This window comes from Camellia sinensis, chromosome 5 (assembly GCF_055761805.1).
Source record: "Camellia sinensis isolate YWXY chromosome 5, ASM5576180v1, whole genome shotgun sequence".
Taxonomy (NCBI): Eukaryota; Viridiplantae; Streptophyta; class Magnoliopsida; order Ericales; family Theaceae; genus Camellia; species Camellia sinensis.
Window position 1 is genome coordinate 9,529,479 of NC_138965.1, and position 24,841 is coordinate 9,554,319.

The 24,841-nt window shown below is 41.8% G+C and overlaps 1 protein-coding gene across 1 annotated transcript; it reads right to left on the reverse strand.

Moving 5' to 3' along the window:
• Positions 1-4,809: 4,809 nt before the first annotated feature.
• Positions 4,810-6,212, reverse strand: LOC114280414 (uncharacterized). Its single transcript, XM_082868132.1, has 3 exons — positions 5,627-6,212; positions 4,985-5,545; positions 4,810-4,833 (listed from the first exon to the last, which is right to left on the reverse strand). Exons 1-3 carry the CDS (start codon positions 6,104-6,106, stop codon positions 4,810-4,812), a joined length of 1,065 nt encoding a protein of 354 aa, XP_082724258.1. The 5' UTR covers positions 6,107-6,212.
• Positions 6,213-24,841: the final 18,629 nt, after the last annotated feature.

Sequence of the window (24,841 nt, forward strand, 5' to 3'; positions counted from 1 at the left end):
GACGTTGCATCAACTACTCCGGTTCCCAACAGAGCATGGGATTGAAGAAATTAGAGGGGATCAACTACAAGCCAAAACTTGCTCCATGGCAGCAATAAAATCCACCTGTAATATACGGGAGCCAAAGAAAGCAGAAGTTGAAGATGAGGACATGGAAGTCCTAGAAGACGTCGGGAAAGAACCAGCCGAGAAAAGCGAAGAGGCGCTAAAGAAAATCCTCGTCCAGGAGGGCGACGAAGAACGATTTTTTCTTCTCGGCTCAGGCTTAGCTAGAGAAGAGGAAAAAGAACTGGAAGATTTTTTAAGGGCAAACATAGAGGCGTTCGCCTGGACACCTTATGAAATGCCTGGCATTGACCCCGAGGTCACCTGCCACAGTCTGAATGTCGACAGATGGGCAAAGCCTGTGATTCAACGAGCCAGAAGGCCGACGCTAATACACGTCGAAGCAGTAGAAGAAGAGGTAGACAGACTCCTTGAAGCCAGAGCCATCCGAGAAGTTCAGTACCCAACATGGCTGTCCAACACAGTAGTAGTAAAAAAGAAGAATGGCAAGTGGAGGGTTTGTGTAGACTTTACCAGCCTCAACAAAGCTTGCCCCAAAGACAGCTTTCCTCTGCCCAAAATCGACCAACTGGTAGACGCCACTTCGGGACATGAAAGGATGAGTTTTTTAGATGCATATAGAGGGTACCACCAGATTGCTATGTACCCACCAGATGAGGAAAAGACCGCGTTCATCACCCCGAAAGGCCTGTACTGTTACAAGGTAATGCCTTTTGGGCTGAAAAACGCAGGAGCAACCTATCAGAGGTTAGTGACAAAGATGTTTAAACATCTAATTGGCAAAACGGTAGAAGTTTACATCGATGACATGGTCGTAAAGACCAAAAAATCAGAAGGTCATCTTGCCGACCTAAAAGAGGTCTTTGACATACTCAAAAGATATCGGCTCCGACTCAACGCCTCGAAGTGTGCCTTCGGAGTTGGGTCAGGTAAATTTCTAGGATATCTGGTAACAAGAAAAGGCATTGAGGCCAGCCCAGACCAAATCAAGGCCATCTTGGAACTACAGAGTCCGACATCAGCAAAACAAGTTCAAGTGCTCACTGGAAGGGCCGCAGCCCTAAACCGATTCATCAGCAGAAGCTCAGACAAGTACAGACCCTTCTTTAACCTGGTGAAAAAAGCCACAGACTTCCTATGGACAGAAGAATGTGAAGCTGCCTTAGCCGACCTAAAAAAATACTTGACCACAACCCCGGTCCTTTCTAACCCAATTCCAGGGGAGGAATTGTTTTTGTACTTAGCAGTCTCTGAGCACGCAGTCAGTGCAGTGCTAATCCGTGAGGAAAAAGGGGAGCAGAAGGCTGTCTATTATGTAAGTAAGACTTTGGCTGACGCAGAAACAAGATACCTACCACTGAAAAAATTAATGCTAGCCTTGGTAATGGCTTCAAAAAAATTGAGCCATTACTTTCAGGCACACAAAATTGTGGTCCTAACAGAGCACCCGCTGAAGTCCTTATTATATCAAGGAGACTTAACAGGAAGGATAGCAAAACGGGCAGTAACACTGGGCCAGTTTGACCTAGAATTTAGGCCAAGAACAGCAATAAAGGGCCAAGTTTTGGCCGACTTCGTCGCAGAACTCACACCTGAAGCCATCACACCTCGGGCTCCGTCGAGCCAAGATGAGCATCGCCCCGACAAGCAAAAAGAATCCCAGTCAAAGACAAAAAGGCAAGAGAAAGAAAAGCTCAGACCATGCAGCATCTACATCGGCGATTCATTCAGACTATTCGTCGATGGAAGTTCAAACCGCCAGGGAGCAGGAGCAGGAGTACTGCTGATATCTCCAGATGGAGAAATTGTAGAACAGTCCATCCGTCTGGGGTTCAAAGCCTCCAATAATGAAGCAGAATATGAAGCATTAATTGCAGGGCTAAAGCTAGCAGCAGCAGCAGAGGCAGACGAGGTAATTGTTTTTTGTGATTCACAACTGATTGTTAACCAGTCAACAGGAGAATTTGCAGCCAGAGACGAAAGAATGTCGGCATATGCAAAGGAAGTCATCCGACTGGCAGCCCTATTCCAGAACTGCAGATTACTCCAAGTTAGCCGAGATGACAACACCCACGCCGACGCATTAGCCAACCTGGCCAGCTCAATTCAAACTGGAAAAACAAGGACAATTATGATCGACTACATGTCGGCCCCGAGCATAGATAAACAGAGCACCGAACAAGAAGCAATGTGCGTGGGCTTTGGACCAAGCTGGATGGATGCAATCATTGCATTTTTAAAAGAGGGGAAGCTGCCAGAAGACCATAAAGAAGTACATAAAATAAGGCTGAAATCGGCCAGATTCAGTCTAACAGCGGAAGGTCATCTCTACAGGAGGTCGTTCACTGGACCACTTTTAAGGTGCGTACACCCTTTGCAGGTTGAAGATTTTCTTTACGAGATTCATGAAGGAATCTGTGGAAGCCATGCTGGGGGCAGATCGTTAGCCCATAGGGCCATTACCCAAGGGTATTGGTGGCCCTACATGCAAAAGGATGCCGAAGCCTATGTAAAGAAGTGTGAACAATGTCAAAAGTTTGCACCTTTGATACATCAGCCAGCTGCCGACCTAAACCCAATATCCAGCCCTTGGCCGTTTGCCCAATGGGGCATGGATCTGGTTGGACAACTTCCCCAGGCAACTGGGCAGAGAAAATACTTGCTGGTAGCAACAGACTACTTTACAAAATGGATAGAGGCAGAACCTCTTGCCAAAATCCGAGATGTGGACGTCAAGAATTTTATATGGAAGAACATTATCACAAGATTTGGGATTCCAAGAGCAATAGTTGCCGACAACGGAACACAGTTCGACAGCAAACTTATCAAAAACTTTTGTGCAAAATTCAAGATCAAGAATTATTTCTCAACACCAAGTTTTCCTCAAAGCAATGGGCAAGCAGAGGCATCCAACAAAGTAATCCTGGATGGAATAAAGAAGAGGCTCCAGGCAGCAAAAGGAAAGTGGGTGGACGAGTTGCCCAACGTACTTTGGGCATATCGGACTACGCCGAGAAGATCAACAGGAGAATCCCCCTTTGACATGGCCTATGGCACAGAAGCAGTCATCCCATTAGAGATTGGCATCCCAGGGATCAGAACCCAGGGAGTAGAGAATGGCACCAATGACATACTCTTAGCCCGAGACCTGGATTTATTGGAAGAACGAAGAGAGAAAGCTGCAATTCAGCTCGCAGTATACCAGCAACAGCTTGCCAGAGCTTACAACAAGAAGGTTAATCCAAGAGATTTTCAAGTTGGCGACCTAGTCCTAAGAAAAGTCGTCGGGAACAAGAAGGATCCCAGGGAGGGCAAGCTTGGCCCAAACTGGGAAGGACCCTACAGAATTACCTCAGTATTAGGCAATGGAGCATATCGGCTTGAGGACAATGAGGGCAAAGCATTGCCCAGACCTTGGAATACTTGTAATTTGAAATTTTTCTATCATTAGATAAACATCATTGTTTGGCCGATATCATCAATAAAGTCTTTTCAGAATCTTTCAACATATATGATTATGCATGGATGTTTATTGAAGACATATCAAACTCAGGCAAAGTTAAGCCGAGATTATTCCTTAATTCACTTGTTGAAATTTGTAGCAATTTACAAGTTGGAATTAAGCTGATTCCTTATCTTCACTTGTTGAAATTTGTAGCAATTTACAAGTTGAAGTTAAGCCGATGTTATTCCTTAATTCACTTGTTGAAATTTGTAGCAATTTATAAGTTGGAATTAAGCTGATTCCTTATCTTCACTTGTTGAAATTTGTAGTAATTTACAAGTTGAAGTTAAGCCGATGTTATTCCTTAATTCACTTGTTGAAATTTGTAGCAATTTACAAGTTGGAATTAAGCTGATTCCTTATCTTCACTTGTTGAAATTTGTAGCAATTTACAAGTTGAAGTTAAGCCGATGTTATTCCTTAATTCACTTGTTGAAATTTGCAGCAATTTACAAGTTGGAATTAAGCTGATTCCTTATCTTCACTTGTTGAAATTTGTAACAATTTACAAGTCGAAGATAGGCCGAGGTTATTGCTTAAGTTCTCATAGCAATATGTGGGTTGTTTAAACCCTAGGGAAGATGCTTAACACTTGTTGAAATTTGTAGCAATTTACAAGTTTATGTTAAGCCGACATATGATCACCCGCTGAGGTATACAGAAAGTTACAGGTTAAAATAAAGGCTAAGTATATTGTTCATTACTTGTTGAAATTTGTAGCAATTTACAAGTAGGTAAGACTAAGATTACCATTTAATACTTGTTGAAACTTAAGAAGAAGCCTGCAAAAGTTTACATTCCGAAATATATGTTCTATACTTGTTGAAATTTATGAAAAGATTGCAGGACAGTATCTTGCTGAAGTAAAAGTTTTATGGTTATAGCCGAGGTATGTAACCCCGAGAAGATTGCACAAAGGAAGCAACATGCAAAAGATTTTTTCCAAGTACAAGACTATGCAGAAGCAGTCAACAGAATATCACAAGATCAAAACATCCAGAGGAAGAACTGTTGCAGTTACATATTGAAGAAACCACGTCGGCCAAAAGAAAGAGTTTTGCATTATCCAGAAAGTAAAAAAGTACAAAGTGCAAAGTACAGAAAAAGAAGGAAAAAATACAAAAGGCAATTTTGTCAAGCTTCTTCAATGTTAGCCACTGCAGGGACTGGGACCTCGGACGATTCTGAAGGAACCTCGTCGGCTACTTTTTCCGTTTGTATCTCGGCATCAATCTCTGTTAATGATTCCTCAACACTTCTTTCTATCAAGAGAAGATTGGACGATAGCTCCCCAGTAGTAGTTTCCCTAGTTGCCTCCTTGGCCTCATCACCCTCCTCATCCAAGGTTAAGTCCATAACCTGCTCAGCAGGAGGAGGGGACTTGGCTACGACGGCATCCTTGGGTTTTCTCACCAAGGCTTCTTCGTTGTCCTCTTTATCTTCATCCTCAGCATCAGCATCAGATTCTGATCCACCTTCAGGTGGAGGTGGAGGAAATGGCAAAGGGATGGCATCAGCATTCCGAAGGGGCGAGTCAACAGGGAGATCAAGCTTCTTTATCAGGGACATCCAACCTAGGGAAAATCCCCTGTTGCATGCCTGCCTGACTTGAAGCTTATAATCTTCTGCGACGTCGGCCATACCTTGGGCGTAGGCCTTTTCATCGGCCTCTTTGATTTCGGCCTCTTTGGTGGCCAGTGCTTGCTGGAGTTCTTTCTCCGCTTGGGCCTTCTGAACCTCGGCCTCCCTTTTCTCGGCTTCTGCAACTTTTCTAACGGCCTCAGCAGCTTCAGCCTTCTCAAGAGCTAAAGTTTGAACTTTAGTTGCAGCCTCGGCTTGATCCTCCAGTTTTTTCATTTTTGCTTCAAGGGACTTGATCTCTCTCTTCATAGAAGATGCTTCCCTTTTCATATCAACCAACCTTTGACGATTTTCAAAGGATTGCATTGAAAATGAATGGGCATGCTGAATGGCCTGCAGGAAAATAGAAATGTGAGACAGTACTCTTAGTAAAGAACGGAAGAAAAAATCACAAGTACAAGTAGAAATACTTACTTGGACGGAGTGTTGGAGCATGAGAGCGTAATTCTCATACTCACTAAGCTTAGCATTTCGCTCCAAGTCATTCGGAAGGAGAAGAGCAGTGCTGAGGGCGACACCAACGTTAATGTCGTCAGCACTTTCACTAGTCATAATGGGCCTATCCTCCAGGGGTAGATCAGGGGCCCAGGGGACATCGGGCTTCTTTGAAACCGAGGTCGTCGCGGACGATGACCTCGCCTTCTTCGATTGTGTAGACCCTGAGGGTTGGCCCTCAACAGACCTCTTGGTTGAAGTAGAGGCTGATTTTTTGCTTTCTGCTAGTTTAGAAATCGGCAGAGCATCCTCAGCCTCGGCATCTGTAGCCCTGGCCTTAGGCTGAGCCTTTTTAACTCTCTTTGGTTTGGGTGGGAGCATTGATTGCGTTGGTACGGCTTCGGCGTCAGTTGGAAGATCGGCGAGAAGGTCTTGAACGACAGGCCTTGGACGAACCATCTCGGCAGTCTTTACAAGCCTTTGTCGACGTTTACGCTCAGGAATTGGTATTAAGTAGGGGGCCGAGGTTGATGGAAGATCGGCTGGGTCAGATGTGGACTCTTGATCTGTTCGGGATGTAGAAGCAGTTAGGGTCGTGGCTGTGGGTGGAGAAAGACTCTTATTTCTTTTTCTTGGGACGTCGGGTAAAGTGGATTTGTATGTAGGGATGAAGTTTAGTAACAATGGGGCCTTTCGTTTGTGGATTGGAAGGTTGAGGAGTGTTTTTAGATCTGTTCCTGGGAAGAAGGATTGACGAAAATTTTTCGGTGGCTGATGAAGATCTGCAGGACAAAGAAACAGACGTCAGAAACAAAAAAGTATTAAGGACTTAAATAAAAACAACTAAGTGTTGACTCAGGGCTCTTACTCTTGCCCTCTGTAATTGTTCGAGGAAGAGGGTAGAGGCGGACATCTTCATCTGGGCCAAATTCCCAATTTCCAAAAGCAATGAGAAAATCATCTCCAGCCCACTTGTTGGAGTCTGGGAGGTCGGCTACGATTTTGTGCTGAGTAGATCTCGGTTTAAGGTAATAAACGAAACCCCTATCCTTCAGGTCAAGAGGGCACATGGTATAGCAGTATTGAAGGTCGGCCAGGGTAATTCTAAGGTTCTCTTGCCTAGCTAAAGCTATAATACCATTGATCACCCTATAGGAGTTAATAGTAAGTTGCATGGGGTTCAGCTTATAGAAATAAAGAACATGACGGAAAAGGGGATGAAGTGGAAGTCGGAGTCCACATTCGGTGAAAGCTACTATAGGGAAGGGCATCGTTTGGTCTGTGGGCATGATGGTATCACTGTCCCCAGCCAGTTTAAGATGAACATCGGCTGGGATGGAGAACTCCTGCCTAAAGTATTCAAGTTTTGTTGGGGTATTTACCCTGTGCCTCTACATACCCATTATGTCAATTTAAAATATGTTTCAGAAGATGGGCGTTTTTAGGAAGGGTTACAAAAACCTCGGTAAAGATCTAAGAAATGGCTGATAAGGCTTATTTCAGTTTTTCCCTAAATTTGAAGGTTCTACGCACAAATCCCAAACCTAAGAACTATAAAGATCAAGATTGAAGGCACAGATCTGGGGTAAAAAAAAAAAAAAAAAAGAGAATCAAGAACAGTGGCAAAGAGAATGGTGAAAAAGTATAGAAGTTCAAGATACAAATAAATCCAAGGCTTCGAACAAAATCAGTAATGGCAACAGCCAGACAAAAGCACAGAAAGAGAAATTGACATTGAAGGGAATGAATCTTACCGGAACAAGTGAAGCCGGGGCAATGTTCGCCGAGCTCAGAAATTGGTTGCAATAGCAGAGAAGGCAACGCAAGAATGAGGGATTAAGAGCAGTTCCAGAAGAGAGATTAAAGCGATGGCAAATTCGGAGAAAAAAGAGCTTTCAGAGAGAGAAAGAACAAGAAGACAGAATGAAGAAGTGAAGGAAAAGAAGAGGCAAAAAAGAGTTTTGTCAAAAATTTGAAACGGCGGCAAAAATAGGGCAATTATTGCGCCTAGAGCAACGCACGCGTCAGACGGCGCAGACGAACGAACAGGCAGCTTCCAGGCGCGTCACAGACACACTCCAATGAAAACAAAGCACGTGAAAAGGAACGGTTAGTTATGCATGACAGCTCATGCGCGTGGGAGAGTACGACCAAAGCTTTGTTCTCCGAAGAGAACACGTCGGCTGAAAGTAGATAATCTTGGCTAATCAGTTTTTGAACCATTACTCAGAAAAGAGGTGGCAAAATATCGGAATAGGTTCCATCACCTCAAAATGCCGAGGTAATAGAACCTAGGGGGCAGTTGTGGGGATATATTTTCTGAATACCAACACGTGGCATGGTGACGCCGACGTGTCAGCTGAGGTGCCACGTGCCCTGGTAGTTAAGCCGAGGTAATCTCGGAGAAGCCGAGGTCATCTCCGAAGATATCAGAATCCGAGATAAGGGGCAAGAGTCCTAAGGCAAAAAGGGGACTTAACCAAGATAAGGATAAAGCTCTTAGGGAGTTTATCCTTATCTCTTAAAGAGTCCAGAGTAAACAGTAAATTGGAGTTCATAGAAGTCATACTTCTAGTGGGACTTGGATTGAGTATATTATAAAAGAGAGGCACCCCCGTGGGTCTAAGGTATGTAATTTATGTTTTGAGTATTCAGTTTAATACTTGATTATCTTTGAGAGATATACTGACTTGATCGTCGGAGTGCCCCCGAGTGGAAGAACCACCGCCGGAGCTTTTCCTTTCTGTTACAGGTTGCTAAAGCCATCTATTCTACCTGTGCTCTCCAGCAGATCACTAAACGGGCAGTGTGGTCAGATTTTCACCCACACATAAATTATTAATAAAAAGTAATTTAACTATTACATAAATTAAAACCTTAAAAAAAATTATTGTAATTATGTCTAAAATATAAGATTAATTGTATATTTTTTAAACTTTAGAGAAAGTAAATGTAATTTAACCAGAAGTAAAATGTAGAGTGGAACCATATAAAAGTGTGGACCATTAGAATAAATGGTTTCTGAATGACACATCAGTTCACATGCAAAAATGATTTGGCCCTTATCCCATCTTATTCAAACTTAATTTTTTTAAACAATTACTAGCCTTATTTGATTGAGATAAATATTGGTACCATACTGGACTAGCATACCACACTCCACAACGCTGGCAGTTTGATGATTGTGGGGATATATTTTCTGAGTATCAATACGTGGTTAAGGTGATGTTGACGTGTCAGCCGAGGTGCCACATGTCCAGGTCATGACGCCGAGATTACCTCGGCAAGGCCGAGGTTATTTCCGAAGATATCGGAATCCGACATAAGCGGATAAGGCACAAGAGTCCTAGAATAAGGAGGGACTATAGCATAGATAAGGATAACACCCTTAGGGAGTTTATCTTTATCTGTTAGAGAGTCCAGGATAAACATTGAGCAAGAGTCCATTGAATCTAGGCTTCTAGTGGGACAAGGATTGAGTTAATTATAAAAGAGAGGCACCCCCATGGGTCTAAGGTACGCAATTTACATTCTGAATAGTGAGTTTAGCACTATTGATTATCTTTGAGAGATATACTGGTTTGATCGTCGGAGTGCCCCCGGGTGGACGAACCACCGCCGGAATTTTCTCTTTCTGTTGCAAGTCAGTCAAGTGTCATCTATTCTGCCAGTGCTCTCCAACTGAATATTAAGTTGGGCAGTGTGATCGGAAAATCACTCACACAAGTTGGCGCCGTCTGTGAGAAAGAAAGAATAATAGATGGCCAGTGACGGACAGAAGGAAAAGATTGCGGACGACACTCCTGCTGGGAGTGGCAGACCTATCGACCTTGATGTCGAAGGAGACAACCGCAACATAGAAACTCGTGACCAAAATCACAGCAAGAAAGACGTCGCCCAGGAGGGCGACGTACTAAGAAACCAGAACAAAGCAAGTATTATAACGAAGACGACCTCCAAGTGTGGAAGGATAGATGCCTTCGAAGGGACGAAGAAGTTAAAGAGATGGCAAACAAATTGGCAGACCTGCAATCGGTCGTTAATTTTATGATGCAAAACAATGTCATGCAGCCACCGTTCCCGTTGCAGGGCACACCGATTCCAGCAGCCAATACATAGAATGGAGGGCAGAAACCAATCCCAGAAATCCCCCAGTATGCCAGGAGCGAAAGACACTCTCACTGGCCATCAAGGGAGGTCGGACGAGGAGAGTCGAGGAGAGAAGAGTCGCAGAGGACGCACCGCGCCAAGGAGGCAGACCCCAAAGAACATCAGCATATTCAGGGGCAAGCACTCTGCTTCGACACAACTTACGTAGAAAAATCAAAAAGGACCCACCATGAAGCTGAAAGTAGTATGCCAAAAAGACTGAAGTCAAGAGATAGCCGAGCTCCTGGACGGGGCAAAAAAGACTTGAGAGATTACCTCAAGAGGAAGCAGCAGAATGTCGATGCCGAGGTAACTTCCCCTAAAAAGCCGAGAACACCATTCTCGGTGGAGCTAGACAAATTTGAGGCGCCGAAGAGATTCAGTATGCCGAGGTTTCAAATTTACGATGGTAAGTCGAACCCCAACTTCTACGTTGGGTTATACTTGAACTCGATGTCATTATATAGTGGGAACGAGTCGTTGCTCTGCAAAGTATTCCCCTCATCCTTCGGGGAGATTGCATCAGATTGGTTTCACAAACTACCAAAGGGAAGTGTGAAGACCTGGGAAGGCCTGGCCGAGATGTTTGTGGCCAGGTTCGTGACAAAGAAGCTGCAGCCATTAAGGGTGGACGCATTGATGGCTCTGAAGATCAGTAAGGAAGAAGGCCTTAGGGCCTATGCAAAAAGGTACTATGAGGTGTTCAACCGAATACCAAAGTGTAATCAAGAGGTGGCGGTCGTATCTTTCAAGAACGGCCTGAAAGACAACTGTCCACTACGAAAATCTTTGGCAAAGACATTGCCAAAAAGCATGGAAGAGCTCATGGCGAGGATTGAGAAGTACGCCAGAGCCGAAGAAGATACATCGAGAACCAAGGAGGCAAAGCAAAAAAAAGGAAACGGCTCGCCAAAGCGAGGCCGAGGTAATGACGGATCCAGCAAGCAGGAGATAGAACTGAGGGCAACACAGGCAGTGACAACTGTGTTTCGAATCCCAATTCACAAAGCCCTAGATCAAATTCGGAATCAACCCTATTTTAGAACACCGGCAAAGGTGCCAGGAGAATTCATGGGAAGGAACCTTGGCAGGCATTGTGCTTACCACAATGAAAACGGGCATATGACTCAGGGTTGCAGAGCCCTGAAAACACATTTGGAAAACCTGGTGAGACAAGGTCATCTGAGAGACCTTATCGATAAGGCCAGAACAAGGGAAGAACAGGCAAGATTGCCTCAGGCGACAACAGCTCCACCTCCCCCAGCATAGCAACCACAAGAAGGAGGATCGCGGGTAATTAATGTAATTCACTCACAGGTCAACGAAAACGAGATTCGGGGGGAGACCCAGAAGGTAAAACATCTGCAGCATGTCTACCAAGTCGGGGAGAGGAGATATCGGGCAGAGAAGTGCCAAGGACCAGTAGTGTCCTTTTCAAAAGCTGACCTTGAGATGGTGCAATATCCGCATAATGATGCCTTGGTAGTATCCCTCTAGGTTGGGGAATGCCAAGTAAAGCGCATCCTGATTGACCAAAGCAGCTCTTGTGACATCATGTACGTCTGATGTTACAAGGAGCCCGGCCTTCGCCCAAACGACATGGAGCAATCCAATAGCCCAATGGTCGGGTTCAATGGAACGCTGACATGGCCACTGGGAATAACCAGCTTGGAGGTGCGGGCAGGCACCAGGAAGATAACAACAGAGTTCACCATAATTGACACACCCTCCCCTTACAACATCATTTTGGAAAAGGCCATGGTTGCATGCAATGAGGGTTGTTCCTTCAACTTTGAATCAACTATTGCGGTTCCCAACAGAGTATGGGATTGAAGAGGTCAGAGAAGATCAGCTGCAGGCAAAGAATTGCTCCATGGCAGCAATGAAATCCACCTGCAGCATTTGAAAATCAGAGAAGGCAGAAATTGAAGACGAGGACGTGGAGGTCCTAGAGGATGTCGGCAAGGAGCCAGTCGAAAAGAGTAAAGAAACATTGAAGAAAATCCTCGCCCAAGAGGGGGATGAGGAACGCTTCTTTCTTCTCGGCTCGAGCCTAGCCGAAAAAGAAGAAAGAGAGATAAAAGCTTTCCTGAGAGTAAATATTGAGGTGTTCGCGTGGACGCCCTACGAAATGCCTGGCATTGACCCTGAGGTCACTTGCCATAAGCTGAACGTTGACAAGTCGGCCAAACCGGTAGTCCAACGAGCAAAAAGACCGACGTTGATACACGTCGAAGCAATGGAGGAGGAAGTAGGCAGACTTCTCGAGGCCAAGGCCATTCGAGAAATAGATTACCCGACATGGCTATCAAACACAATGGTGGTAAAGAAAAAGAATGGTAAATTGAGGGTCTGCGTAGACTTTACTAACCTGAACAAAGCATGTCCCAAAGACAGCTTTCCTCTACCCAAGATTGACCGGCTGGTAGACGCCACTTCGGGGCATGGAAGGATGAGCTTCCTGGACGCATACAGAGGGTACTATCAGATAGCCATGTACCCCCCAGATGAAGAGAAGACTGCATTTATCACTTCCAAAGGACTATACTGCTACAGAGTAATGTCTTTCGGGTTGAAAAACGCAGGAGCAACTTACCAAAGGCTGGTAACCAAGATGTTCAAATACCTGATTGGCAGAACGGTGGAAGTTTACATTGATGACATGGTCGTGAAGACCAAAGAACCTGAAGGTCATCTGGCCGACTTGAAAGCAGTCTTTGACATCCTTAAAACATATCAGCTCCGACTCAATGCAGCGAAGTGTGCATTTAGAGTAGGATCGGGTAAGTTTTTAGGATGCCTAGTGACTAGAAGAGGCATTGAGGCCAGCCCAGATCAGATTAAGGCCATCTTGGAATTGAAAAGCCCAACGTCGGCAAAACAGGTACAAATGTTGACTGGAAGGGCCACGGCCCTGAATAGGTTCATAAGTAGAAGCACAGACAAGTGCAAACCTTTCTTCAACTTAGTAAAGAAAGCCACAGATTTCTTATAGACAGAAGAATGCGAGGCTGCCCTGGCCAACCTAAAGAAGTATTTGACCACAGCTCCAGTTCTTTCAAATCTAGAACCTGGGGAGGAGTTGTTTTTGTACTTAGCAGTCTCAGAACATGCAGTAAGCGCAGTAGTAATCCGAGAAGAAAAAGGGGAGCAAAGGGCTGTTTACTATGTAAGTAAAACCCTGGCCAATGCAGAAACAAGGTATCTACCCTTAGAGAAATTGGCGCTAGTTTTAGTAATGGCTTCAAAGAAGTTGAACCATTATTTCCAGGCCCACAAAATTGTGGTGCTAACTGAGCACCCCTTGAAATCTTTACTGCAACAAGGAGACTTGACAGGAAGAATAGCCAGATGGGCAGTCGCTTTGGGCTTGTATGACTTGGAGTACAGACCCAGAACAGCAATCAAAGGCCAAGTTTTGGCCGACTTCGTGGCCGAGTTCACACCAGAATCCATCGTACATCGGACTCTGTCGAGCCGAGGTGAACGATGTCCAAACAAGCAAGGAGAAGCCTAGCCAAATGCAACAGAACAACAGAAAAAAGAAAAACTCAGACCCTGCAGTATTTACATCGGTGACTCCTTTCGACTGTTTGTCGATGGAAGCTCAAATCGGTACAGAGCGGGGGCAGGGGTAGTACTGGTATTAGGGATGGCAATTTGAAACCGGCCCGACGGGGACCCGATCCCCCGACCCCGATTTGAGCGGGTTTTCCCCGAAAAATACCCCCGACGGGACGGGGATGGTATTCAAAAACCAATCCCCGATTAATTTCGGGCCGGGGACGGTGATAAGTGCCCAATCCCCGGCCCCGGCCCGGCCTCGCCCCGCATGTCCCCGAACTGATCTATATATATATAATATATTTTTTTATTATTTTATTTGTTTCCGTCTCTCTTTTAACCCTCTCTCATTTCTATTTTTTTGTTTCATTTCATTAATGCCTTCTCTCTCTCTTCCCTCTACTCTCTCTCTCTCTCTCTCTCTTCCTCTCCGTCTGAGACGCTACACAGTCCATCTCCGACGATGCCACCTCCAACTATTACGACGACGAGGAGCGCCACCTCTGACGACGACGAGCAGCAGAGAGATGGGAGGACGACGGGCGACGAGCAGATCAAGGCCAGATCAGATTCAGATCTGCCCTTTGAATTCAGACGAGCAGATCGACTTAGAGTTAGATCATATCTCTACTCCCTCTCTCTCTCTCTCAGATCAGATCGACTCAAAAAAAAAAAAAAAACAGCATCAGATCTGCCCTGATGTTGATGATGTTGTTTGATTTGTTTGTGATGTTTATGATGTATATCAGATCTATCCCTCTCTGTTTGTTTGTAGTTGTTGTTTTGTTTTTTTTTTTTTTTTTTTTTTTTGGGTCCGGGGAATTTCGGGGTCGGGGAAACCCGATCCCCGTTGGGGGACGGGGACGGGGGGCAGTGATAGGTCCCCGTCGGGGATCGGGGCCGGGGATAGGGAAAATTTTACCATCGGGGATCAGGGACGGGGAGTGTGATCCCCGGCCCCGCCCCGCCCCGTTGCCATTCCTAACTGGTATCTCTAGATGGAGAAGTATTGGAACAGTCCATTCGATTGGGGTTCAAGGCCTCAAATAATGACGCAGAATATGAAGCATTGATTGCAGGACTAAAGCTGGCAGTAGCAGCAGAAGCAGATAAAGTGATAGTCTTCTGTGACTCCCAGCTCATAGTCAACCAGACAACGGGCGAATTTGCAGCCCGAGATGAAAGGATATCAGCCTACGCAAAGGAAGTCAACAGGTTAGTAGCTTTATTTCAGAATTGCCGACTACATCAGGTCAGCCGAGATGATAACAGTCACGCCGATGCACTAGCCAATCTGGCCAGTGCAATACAACCTAGAAAAGCAAGGATGATAATGGTCGAATACTTGTCAGGCCCGAGCATCGAACCACTGACCACAGAGCGTGAAGCAATGTGTGTAGACATGGGATCAAGCTGGATGGATGGAATTATTGCATTCCTGAAAGAAGGAAAGCTGCCAGATGACCACAAGGAAGCACACAAGATCAGATTGAAGTTGGCAAGATTCAGTTTAACAACAGAAGGACATCTCTACAGAAGATCTTTCACTGGACCCCCTTTAAAGTATGTACACCCATCACAAGTTGAAGATTTTTTATATGAAATACAGGAAGGAATCTGTGGAAGCCACACCGGGGGCAGATCACTAGCCCATAGGGTCATTACCCAGGGGTATTGGTGGCCCTATATGCAAAAGGACGCAAAAGCCTATGTCAAGAAGTGTGAAAAATGCCAAAGGTTTGCACCACTGATACACCAGCCAGCAGCAGACCTTAACCTAGTATCCAGTCCTTGGCCGTTTGCCCAATTGGGCATGGATCTCGTTGGGCAACTGCCCCAAGCAACTGGACAAAGAAAGTACTTGCTGGTAGCAACAGATTACTTCACTAAATGGATAGAAGTTGAGCCCTTAGCCAAGATCCGAGATGTAGACGTGAAGAACTTCTTATGGAAGAATATCATCACCAGATTTGAGATTCCGAGAGCAATAAATGGAACATAATTTGACAGCAAACTAATCAAGAACTTCTGTGCAAAGTTCAAGATCAAGAACTACTTTTCAACCCCAAGCTTTTCTCAAAGCAATGATCAAGCAGAAGCATTCAACAAAGTTATCCTAAATGGGATAACGAAGAGGCTGCAGGCAGCAAAAGGAAAGTGGGTAGATGAACTACCAAGTGTGCTCTGGGCATATCGGACTACGCCGAGAAGATCAACAGGGGAATCCCCCTTTGCCATGACTTATGGCACAGAAGCTGTCATTCCGCTTGAAGTCGGCATCCTTGGGATCAGAATCCAGGGAGTAGAGAGTGGGACTAATGATACACTCTTAGCCCGAGATCTGGATCTACTAGAAGAAAGAAGAGAGAAAGCTGCAATTCAGCTTGTAGCCTACAAGCAGCAGCTTGCCAGAGCTTATAATAAAAGAGTCAACCCAAGAGAGTTCTAAGTCGGCGACCTAGTCTTGAGAAAAGTCATCGGCAACAAGAAGGATCCCAAGGAGGGCAAGCTTGACTCAAACTGGGAAGGACCCTACAGAATCACTTCGGTATTGGGCAACGGGGCATATCGGCTTGAAGATAGTGAGGGCAAAGAGTTGCCAAGACCCTGAAATACTTGTAATCTGAAGTTTTTCTATCATTAGAATGTCCTTGTTATTTGCCGACATAATGAATAAAATTTTAGCAGAATTCTTCCATATTTGTGACTGATGAAGATACATAACGTTGTTTCGAAATACATGCATAATAAGACCCCAAGTGGAACTTAGGTTCACATTAGGAGGCAGAGAGAAGAAATGATGTTTAACACTTGTTGAAACTTAAGAAAAGTTTACAAGTTGAAGTTAAACCGAAATGATGTTTAACACTTGTTGAAACTTGAGAAAAGTTTACAAGTTGAAGTTAAACTGAAATGATGTTTAATACTTGTTGAAAATCGAGAAAAGTTTACAAGTTGAAGTTAAACGGACATAATGTTTAACACTTGTTGAAACTTGAAAAAAGTTTACAAGTTGAAGTTAAACCGAAATGATGTTTAACACTTGTTGAAACTTGAGAAAAGTTTACAAGTTGAGGTTAAATCGAAATGATGTTTAACACCTGCTGAAACTTGAGAAAAGTTTACAAGTTGAAGTTAAACCGAGATAATGTTTAACACTTGTTGAAACTTGAGAAAAGTTTACAAGTTGAAGTTAAACCGAAATGATGTTTAACACTTGTTGAAACTTGAGAAAAGTTTACAAATTGAAGTTAAACTGAGATGATATTTAACACTTGTTGAAACTTGAGAAAAGTTTACAAGTTGAAGTTAAACCGAGATGATATTTAACACTTGTTGAAACTTGAGAAAAGTTTACAAGTTGAGGTTAAATCGAAATGATGTTTAACACTTATTGAAACTTGAGAAAAGTTTACAAATTGAAGTTAAACTGAAATGATGTTTAACACTTGTTGAAACTTGAGAAAAGTTTACAAGTTGAAGTTAAACTGAAATGATGTTTAATACTTGTTGAAACTTGAAAAAAGTTTACAAGTTGAAGTTAAACTGAGATATTAACACTTGTTGAAACTTATGAAAAGTTTACAAGTTGAAGTTAGACTAACGTAAAACACTTGTTGAAATTTTATGAAACCAAGGTTATGTTTAGAAAGGTACTTGGGTACTTGCCGAGATAAATCATCAGTTTATATTACCGAGGTATTTCACCCCAAGAGGGTTGCACAAGACTAAAGAGCACTTTTGAAGATACAACATTATTCTAAGTATGAAAGTCATACAAGAGCTATAAAGGGAAGACAAACATACAAACATTCAAGAAAAAATGAAGTTGTATTCATAGAAAACACATCGGCCATACACAGAGCTTATATTGTTCCAAAAAAAAGAAAAGCAAAAGTATAAAAAAAAAAAAAAAAGGAAAAATACATCAAAACTATGATTCCTCAGCATCATTAGCTGGCTGGGTCTGGATCTCAGAAGACTGCTGGGAGGACATCTCGGCTACCTTCTCGGCCGCAAGCTCAGCATCAATCTCTTGAAGGGTCTGATCAAGGCTCTTGTCGACGAGGGGCACGCCTGATATCGCCTTTTGAGGCGCAACATCCTTGGGAACCTCCTCAACCTCCTCATCCTGAGTCAAGTCCAAGACTTGCTCATTTTGAGTAGGTGACTTGGCCCTAGTAGCTTCCTTGGGCTTCCTTACCAAAACCTCCTCCTCGGACTCAGAGTCGTCGTCGGCAAGTTGGCTTGGAGTTGGGGGGAATGGCAGAGGAAGGACATCGGCATTCCTGAGGGGGGGAGTCCTTGGCGACATCAAGCCTTTTCAGCAAGGTCATCCAGCCAAGAGTGAAACCCTTGTTGTATGCTTGTTTCACTTGCTTTTCGTAATCCGCCGTGACATCGGCCACCTCTTCGTTGTAGCCCTTTTCATCGACCTCCTTTAGCTTAGCATCTTTGGTGGCCAAGGCGTTTTGCAGTTCTTTTTGAGCCTGGGCTATCTTTTCTTCGGCTTCTCTCTTCTGGGCCTCAAGAACCTTCTTGATGGCCTCAACAGACTCTGCCTTTTCTTCGGCATCATTTTGGGCCTTGATGGCAACCTCGGCCTGGTCTTCTAGTTTTTTCATTTTTGATTGTAAACTTTTATTGGCCTTTTGAAGACTGGAGACTTCCCTCTTTATCTCGGCTAGCCTCTCCCGGTTCTCAAAAGATTGTACTGAAAAAGAATGGGCATGCTAGATGGCCTAAAAGTAAACAGAACAGAAGTTGTTAAAAAAAATTATAAGTATGGAATGAACAGAAAGAAAGAAAAAGTTGCCAGATAAAGACACTTACTTGAACGGAGCGTTGAAGCATCAGAGCGTAGTTTTCATACTCGCTCAACTCTGCGTTTCGGAAAATCACTCACACAATGATCATTGCTTCACATGCATTGAAATGGATCTCATAAAAAGTACAAGCAAAAAACTTATTTTGTGTTTCATCCCAAAATAATATTCTAATTATGCCACTCTGTCGACTTTTTCATTTTTTTAAATTTTAAATTTTTATTATTAATATATATTTTTTTTTATATAGGCAAGAGAAGAAAATTGGAAAAAGAATTATGGAGTTCAAATTCAACTGATGAGTTTGACTAATTTATTCTTGACATATTAACCATTTAATTAGGTATATAAGTTCGGTATGTCAAAGTTAATATGACTGGAGTCTTGTAAAATCTATATCTATATCTATTTATCATATAAGAAAAAGAAGATTTTTAACCCACAAGTTTGTGAGAGCTCTAAGAGCATCCTTATCAGACTATCTAAATTTTATCTTAAAATATTATTAAAAAATTAATTCCCTATTTTATGAATTACATTTTCATCTACTTCTCCCAACAAACTCTCTATTCTTTCCCTATTTTATTAAAATAATATTTTTAATTATAATGATGGAAAGCAACAGCACATGCAAAGCAACAGCAGAGTAGAGCAATCGATCGGTTGAACAACCGGGCGGTCAATCGGTCAGGTCAATTTTATGTTTTTTTTTTCTTCAGTGTTACAGGGCAATTACGGAAATCCGGAGAGACGTTCGGGAGGACGTCCAAAAAGACATCCCTTCACACTTTTTATCAGATATAAGGGAGTTATAGTGACTCTCCACAAATAGGGAGTCATTGTAGCAACACTTTTATTTGGGAGTTGTTTCGAAGTCCAACCACTGAAACCTAATAACTATTAATTAATAGAATTCAGCAATTGAAATGGCTCATACCATATTTCTTTATCTTCCCAAATGTTTCCTTTTTTTGGTTCATACATTATTCTAATATTGATAGAGAATTGGACGTGCAGAAGAGTGAAAAATATTAAAATTATATATTGAGTTATGTAATTGTTGTGATGAAAAATAAAGATTGTCTTTCCCTTTTATGGCAATTTATCTGGCTATGCCTCCAATTAAAACATCAGATGTGCTTCTACAATATCATTGAACATTACTTTCATTTTTTTTTAGATATTTCGTCTCACAATTGTTTATGTTTTGTATTATGAAATTTATTACATCTGTATTTGCTAAAACTATTAGATGGACCTAATGCAAGAAGTGCAGACTATTGCAATGTCATTCTCAGAATCAAAAGTACAAAAAAAATAAACAAAAAGTATATAAATAGACAAGATTTTATAAAATTTGTCTGTGAGTCTCACTTATTGAAAATCCTATAATTTATTTATTTTTTGTATTATATTTTATGTTTGGTTTCTGTATTTTTTTTTTATATATATAGTTTTTTTTTGGTTTTCTTTAAAAGTTTATTTTTAAAAATTAATAAATAAATCATTTTTTGTTTCAAACATTTTATTTTTTCGTAAAGTAGTTATAGTTTTGGAGAATTACTTTTTTTTTTTTCTATATATTGTAATTTTGTGCATTTTAAGTGTATGATGTTTTCATTAATACACTTAGAGATACACTATGAAAGAAGTATCATGCGAAAATCAAGAAAGACTTCTTGAAAATTCTATAATTCATTTATTTTTTGTATTATATTTTATGTATGGATTATGTACATTTTTATATAGTTTTCTTTGTTTTCTTTAAAAATTCATTTTTAAAAATAAATAAATTATTTTCTATTTCAAATAATTTCATTTTTGTTTTTATTTTTTATTAAAGTAGTTTTAGTTTTGGGAAATTACTTGCTTTTTTCCCTCTATATGCATTTTAAGTGTATGCTATTTTCAGTAATACACTCAGAGATGCACTATGAAAGAAGAATCATGCGAAAATCAAACAAGAATAAAAATAAATAAATAAAACAATACAATGAATGTGGAGCAAAGATCAAAGATAAAAAATCAAAACTCCCAAAGCGAACAAACAAATAAACAAGCAAGTACAATAGAATGTTTAACAATAAACATTTGAAAATTTGCAATAAAATTTTATAACTTTCCTTTTTGTTAAGAAAATTTTATTTGGTACTAGCTAAATAAAATGCATTTAATATATATATATTTTTTTAATTTGAAATTAAAACTATAGTAAATTTATGTAAGTATAATTGCTAATCACATTTTTTACTTAATGTATAATATTATATTGACTACCTTTTTCAAATTAATTTTTTTAAGTATTTATATAGAAGTAAAAAAATGTCGTTAGGAATAAATTTTTCCTTAATTTAGTTATAAATTTTGCCTGTACATTATTTTTAAATTTTGTATAAAAGCAAATTTAAAATAATTGGATGAAGATGTGTTGCATTTGTTATATTTCTTTTTTCTATGTAAAAAAAGAAAAAAATATTTAAAAATCACATTCACATATATACAAATAATTGTAAACACAATTCATGCACATGTGGAACATTAGTTCCTAGTTAATAAAAGGGAATGACTAAAAAGTTCTATTACAAAGATGGAAACACCAATAAATCTTATTATTTTTTGGTGCATCAAAAAGTCTTATTAACTTTTAATTGTTACCATAAATTTTTTTTAGCGGCATTTTCATAAAGGGTCCAGCTTGTCTCAAGTTGAGATCAAGACTGGACCTATCCAGTTCGGTCCATGGGGTCTATTTTTTGAGTCTGTTTTAATAATTCGAACCGTTCAATATGTAGAACTCGTCAAGTACTAGATACCTATAAAAAAATCACTTTGATCGGATATCAATAACTATGTGATCAAATCAGTTTTGTATAAAAAAAATAGACGGTAAAAAAATTAACGGTTGATAAAAAACTGTTTTGTTCAAATAGCTATCGATATCCGATCAACGTGATTTTTTACAGGCATATAGTACTCGACGAATTCTACACATTGAACGGTTCGAATTATCAAAATGGGACCCATGGTGGGCCTCCACGGGCCCAACAGCACGGTCGAGTCCGATCTTGGACTGGACCAAAGCCACTGCCTTTCATAAAAAAGTGTTACAAGTCCAAAAGTCCTTCCTAAATCAGACTTTTTAGCCCCAGACTAAAATAATTAAAAAAATAAAAAAATCAACTCACTTCTCAAACCAAGCCTTAATGGTGTACAAATCCTTATAGCAATACCAATGAATAATTATCCTATTAATAAATTCCATCACCCATGGCCTGGTGGTTTTGGTCAGGGTTATTTTGAAATTTAATAATTTTTCATTTCCATTAATTTTTTCCTCACAACGTATTGGGAGAAATAATAAAAAGTCAAAAAAAGCAAATGCTCATGTTTTATTTTTGGTACAATTTTTTTTAAATATATTATAAAAAGTGGGTTGTATTCGAATACAGAAGGCCCCATAAATTTTATGTATTTTTTGAAAAGTAAATTGAAACACAATTTCATTGAATTTTCAAATATAGTTATGGAAAAAAATTCAAAGACTAGTTTAGTGAAAAAATAAAAAAAACACTAATTACTTTTATACAGCTTTATTTTTGGGGATGCAAATAATTTTTAAAATTCAAAAAATAAATTTTTTAATATTTAATCTTATCAAATTAATATCTAATTTATTAAAAAATATTTTTTAAAAAAAGAGTCTAAAACTCAACTAAATATAAATTAAAAAAACAAATAAATGGATTGGGCTTCAAGTATCTCTCCGTCCCAACCCTACCCAAGGGAGTTTGGGTCCCAACTCTAGGCTAGCCCACGGGTCTAGAGCATTTTTCATAGGGAGATTTATGGACCGATTCTATTGAGGAGATTAGTTGCAAGTTTTGTTTCTATTTTCACCTATTAATATTTCTAAAATACTCTTCTTTTACTTTCTTCATTCTTATTATCAACGGTCACCATCTCTGGTTGTCAACAATCACCTCCAGCCATCATCTCCGACCACCATTGGCCTTTAGTGATTTTTTCGACAAGTATCTTTTGTCGCCATCTCTGAAAGTATTTTTCCAATGAACACCTTCGATGATAGTTTTTTTCATTGCAATTTCCTGACCATTTTTATAGCTGAAAGGGAGATTTTGTGAACTAGGGCTGAGCTGAGTCTAGGTTTAGTAATTGGCCGAGCTATGGGCCGAAGTGATTGGGCCTTACTGCTATTAGTTCGGTCAGAGGCGACCGCAGTTAGCTCGGTCTGAGCAATCCCAATCGAGATATAGGTGGGCGAGGACCGAGCTAAGCATTGCCCATGTAAGGGCCGAACTGAGTATGTCGGGTGGCATAAGTTAGCTCGGTCGTACTAGTATTCTATCATGGTGAAGTTATCTCCCTTAATTAAGCAGTGGGAAAGGTGTAGAGGGAGCATTACCTTTCTGACTCCTAAGAGGACTCTGCTAAGGAAAGTAGAGTCCTACTAGGATTGTGCAAACCATCTCACTTGGTTGGTAGTGAGTAGGGTCTATGATTCCTAGGAGGACTCTTACAAGGAGAGTTGGAATCCTACTAGGATAATGCCAAGCAGAATCTATAAAAGCTCGTAGCAGGACTTATGCACAGGTATCACAATTTTGACTCTCAAATATACAGAGCTTTTGTTTATTGTCTATTTGCCGACTTAGGCATCGGAGGGGTTTCCGGCACATACCCGCCGACTAACTCACATTTGTGTTTTCAGGAAGTAAAGTGACGACGTTTAGAAAAGCGTAAACTTGATCAACAGGATCATACGAGAAGAATTATTTTATGCTCGTACAATTGGCGCCGTCTGTGAGAATTTCACAAAGAACGAAACATTTTGATCGAGTTTTCCTCTCTAGTTAAAAGCAATGGCGCACAATGAAGACTTGTCACAATCTGTTATTGATGGGCAAACCCCAGAGGGGGGTGAGAGGCGCGAAGGTTTACCTTCTATCCCACCAATGGCGGATTTAGAACCCCAGCGACGAGACTCCTGGAGGGACGCAAGGGAGAGACGGGACACTAGGCCCCGTCGCTCTCAAAGTCCTGAAAAACAAAGGCGAAGGCTGGATCCTCAAGTTCTGGAGGATCGCGTGAGGGAGTAAGACGAGTTAATAAGGAGGATGGTGGTAGACATGGAGACTATGAAACGCTAGATAAAAAAGAAGGGGGTGGCGACAAGAGAGGGGCGCAAAGGTAACACGCCCTCTCGCCACTCGAAAGATTGTGACAGACATACCACACCATCACAAGCAGAAAGCAAGAGCCTTAGAACAGGCGACACTCAATCGAGGACTTCCAGGACTCGTTACTCCAGGTTTAAAAGAACGAGGACTGAAAGGTCATATACAGAGGGAAGCAGCTATTAACTCTCACACACGTACCAAACGATATTTAGGCACACGGAGTTGCCTAGGTCAGCGGACTTACGGACAGTGCTCGAAGAAAGGGCCCGACGGAGGGAGGACACCAGGGCTCGCAACCCATACAAAGTTTCAGCCCTGCAGCGATTGGCCCCCAAGACACATGGGAGTGTCGAGGTAGGGATGCCAATGCCGCACCTTGCTTACGAACCAACAAATAAAGTATCAGCAAGGTTACAGAGCTCACCGTTCATTCTAGCAATAGCGAACGCACCACTACCTTCGGGCTTCCATCAGCCCAAGTTCACTATTTATGAAGGGAAGTCAGACCCCTACATGCACTTAAGCCACTTTCGCCAGGTTATGGTAGTGTACCGGCAGAACGAGGCTTTAATGTGCATGTTGTTCCCATCCAGCCTTAGCAACCTAGGTCTAACCTGGTTTGAAAGGCTGCCCGAAGGCAGCATCACCTCATGGGCATGATTGGCAGAAACGTTCATGACCAGATTCAGGACGAATACCAAAACACCAGTAGAGATCGATCAGCTACTCTCCATTGACATGGACAAAAAGGAGACATTGAGGTCTTACAACAGTCGCTATGGGGAGACCTTCAACTAGATCGGGGATTGCCCTACAAACCTCGTAATTGTGCAATACAAACGGGGTTTACTAGTTGGCAACAAACTGAATGACTTAATAATAATGATGCCACCTCTCACGATAGAGGCTCTAATGGAGAGGGTGTATCAACATATCCGAGTAGAGGAAGACAGTGCCCGTGCTAAAGCAAAATCTGGCAACAACAGCATTGTCGGATAAAAAGACTACAGTGAAAGTTAACACGGTAGAACAACCTAGTAGGAATGGGCGAGGCAGGCGAGCCAGCAAAGAGGACCCAAAAAAAAGGAAGGTAAGGGTCCGCACTGCCAAGCTGGGAAAAGTACAAAGGGGCTATGACGAGAGGTCCCGTTGCACCTTCCATGATGAGAAGAGGCACCGAACTAAGAACTGCACACCCCTGAGGCAACATCTGGAAGAGTTAGTGGCTGCTGGACAGTTGGACCAGTATATTGAAGGAGGAACACCACCAGCCCCACAAGACCCTAACAAACCCAACGGAATACCGGTCGACGGTCCACCCCAAGGCGTAATCAATGTTATATATGGGATCATCGAACCCGAGCGGGTATATGAGCTTAGGGGAATGATCAAAAAGGTTGAGCACTTGAGAGAGGTATTAAGTGCACAGCCTATTGTCAAAAAGGGAAGAACAGAGG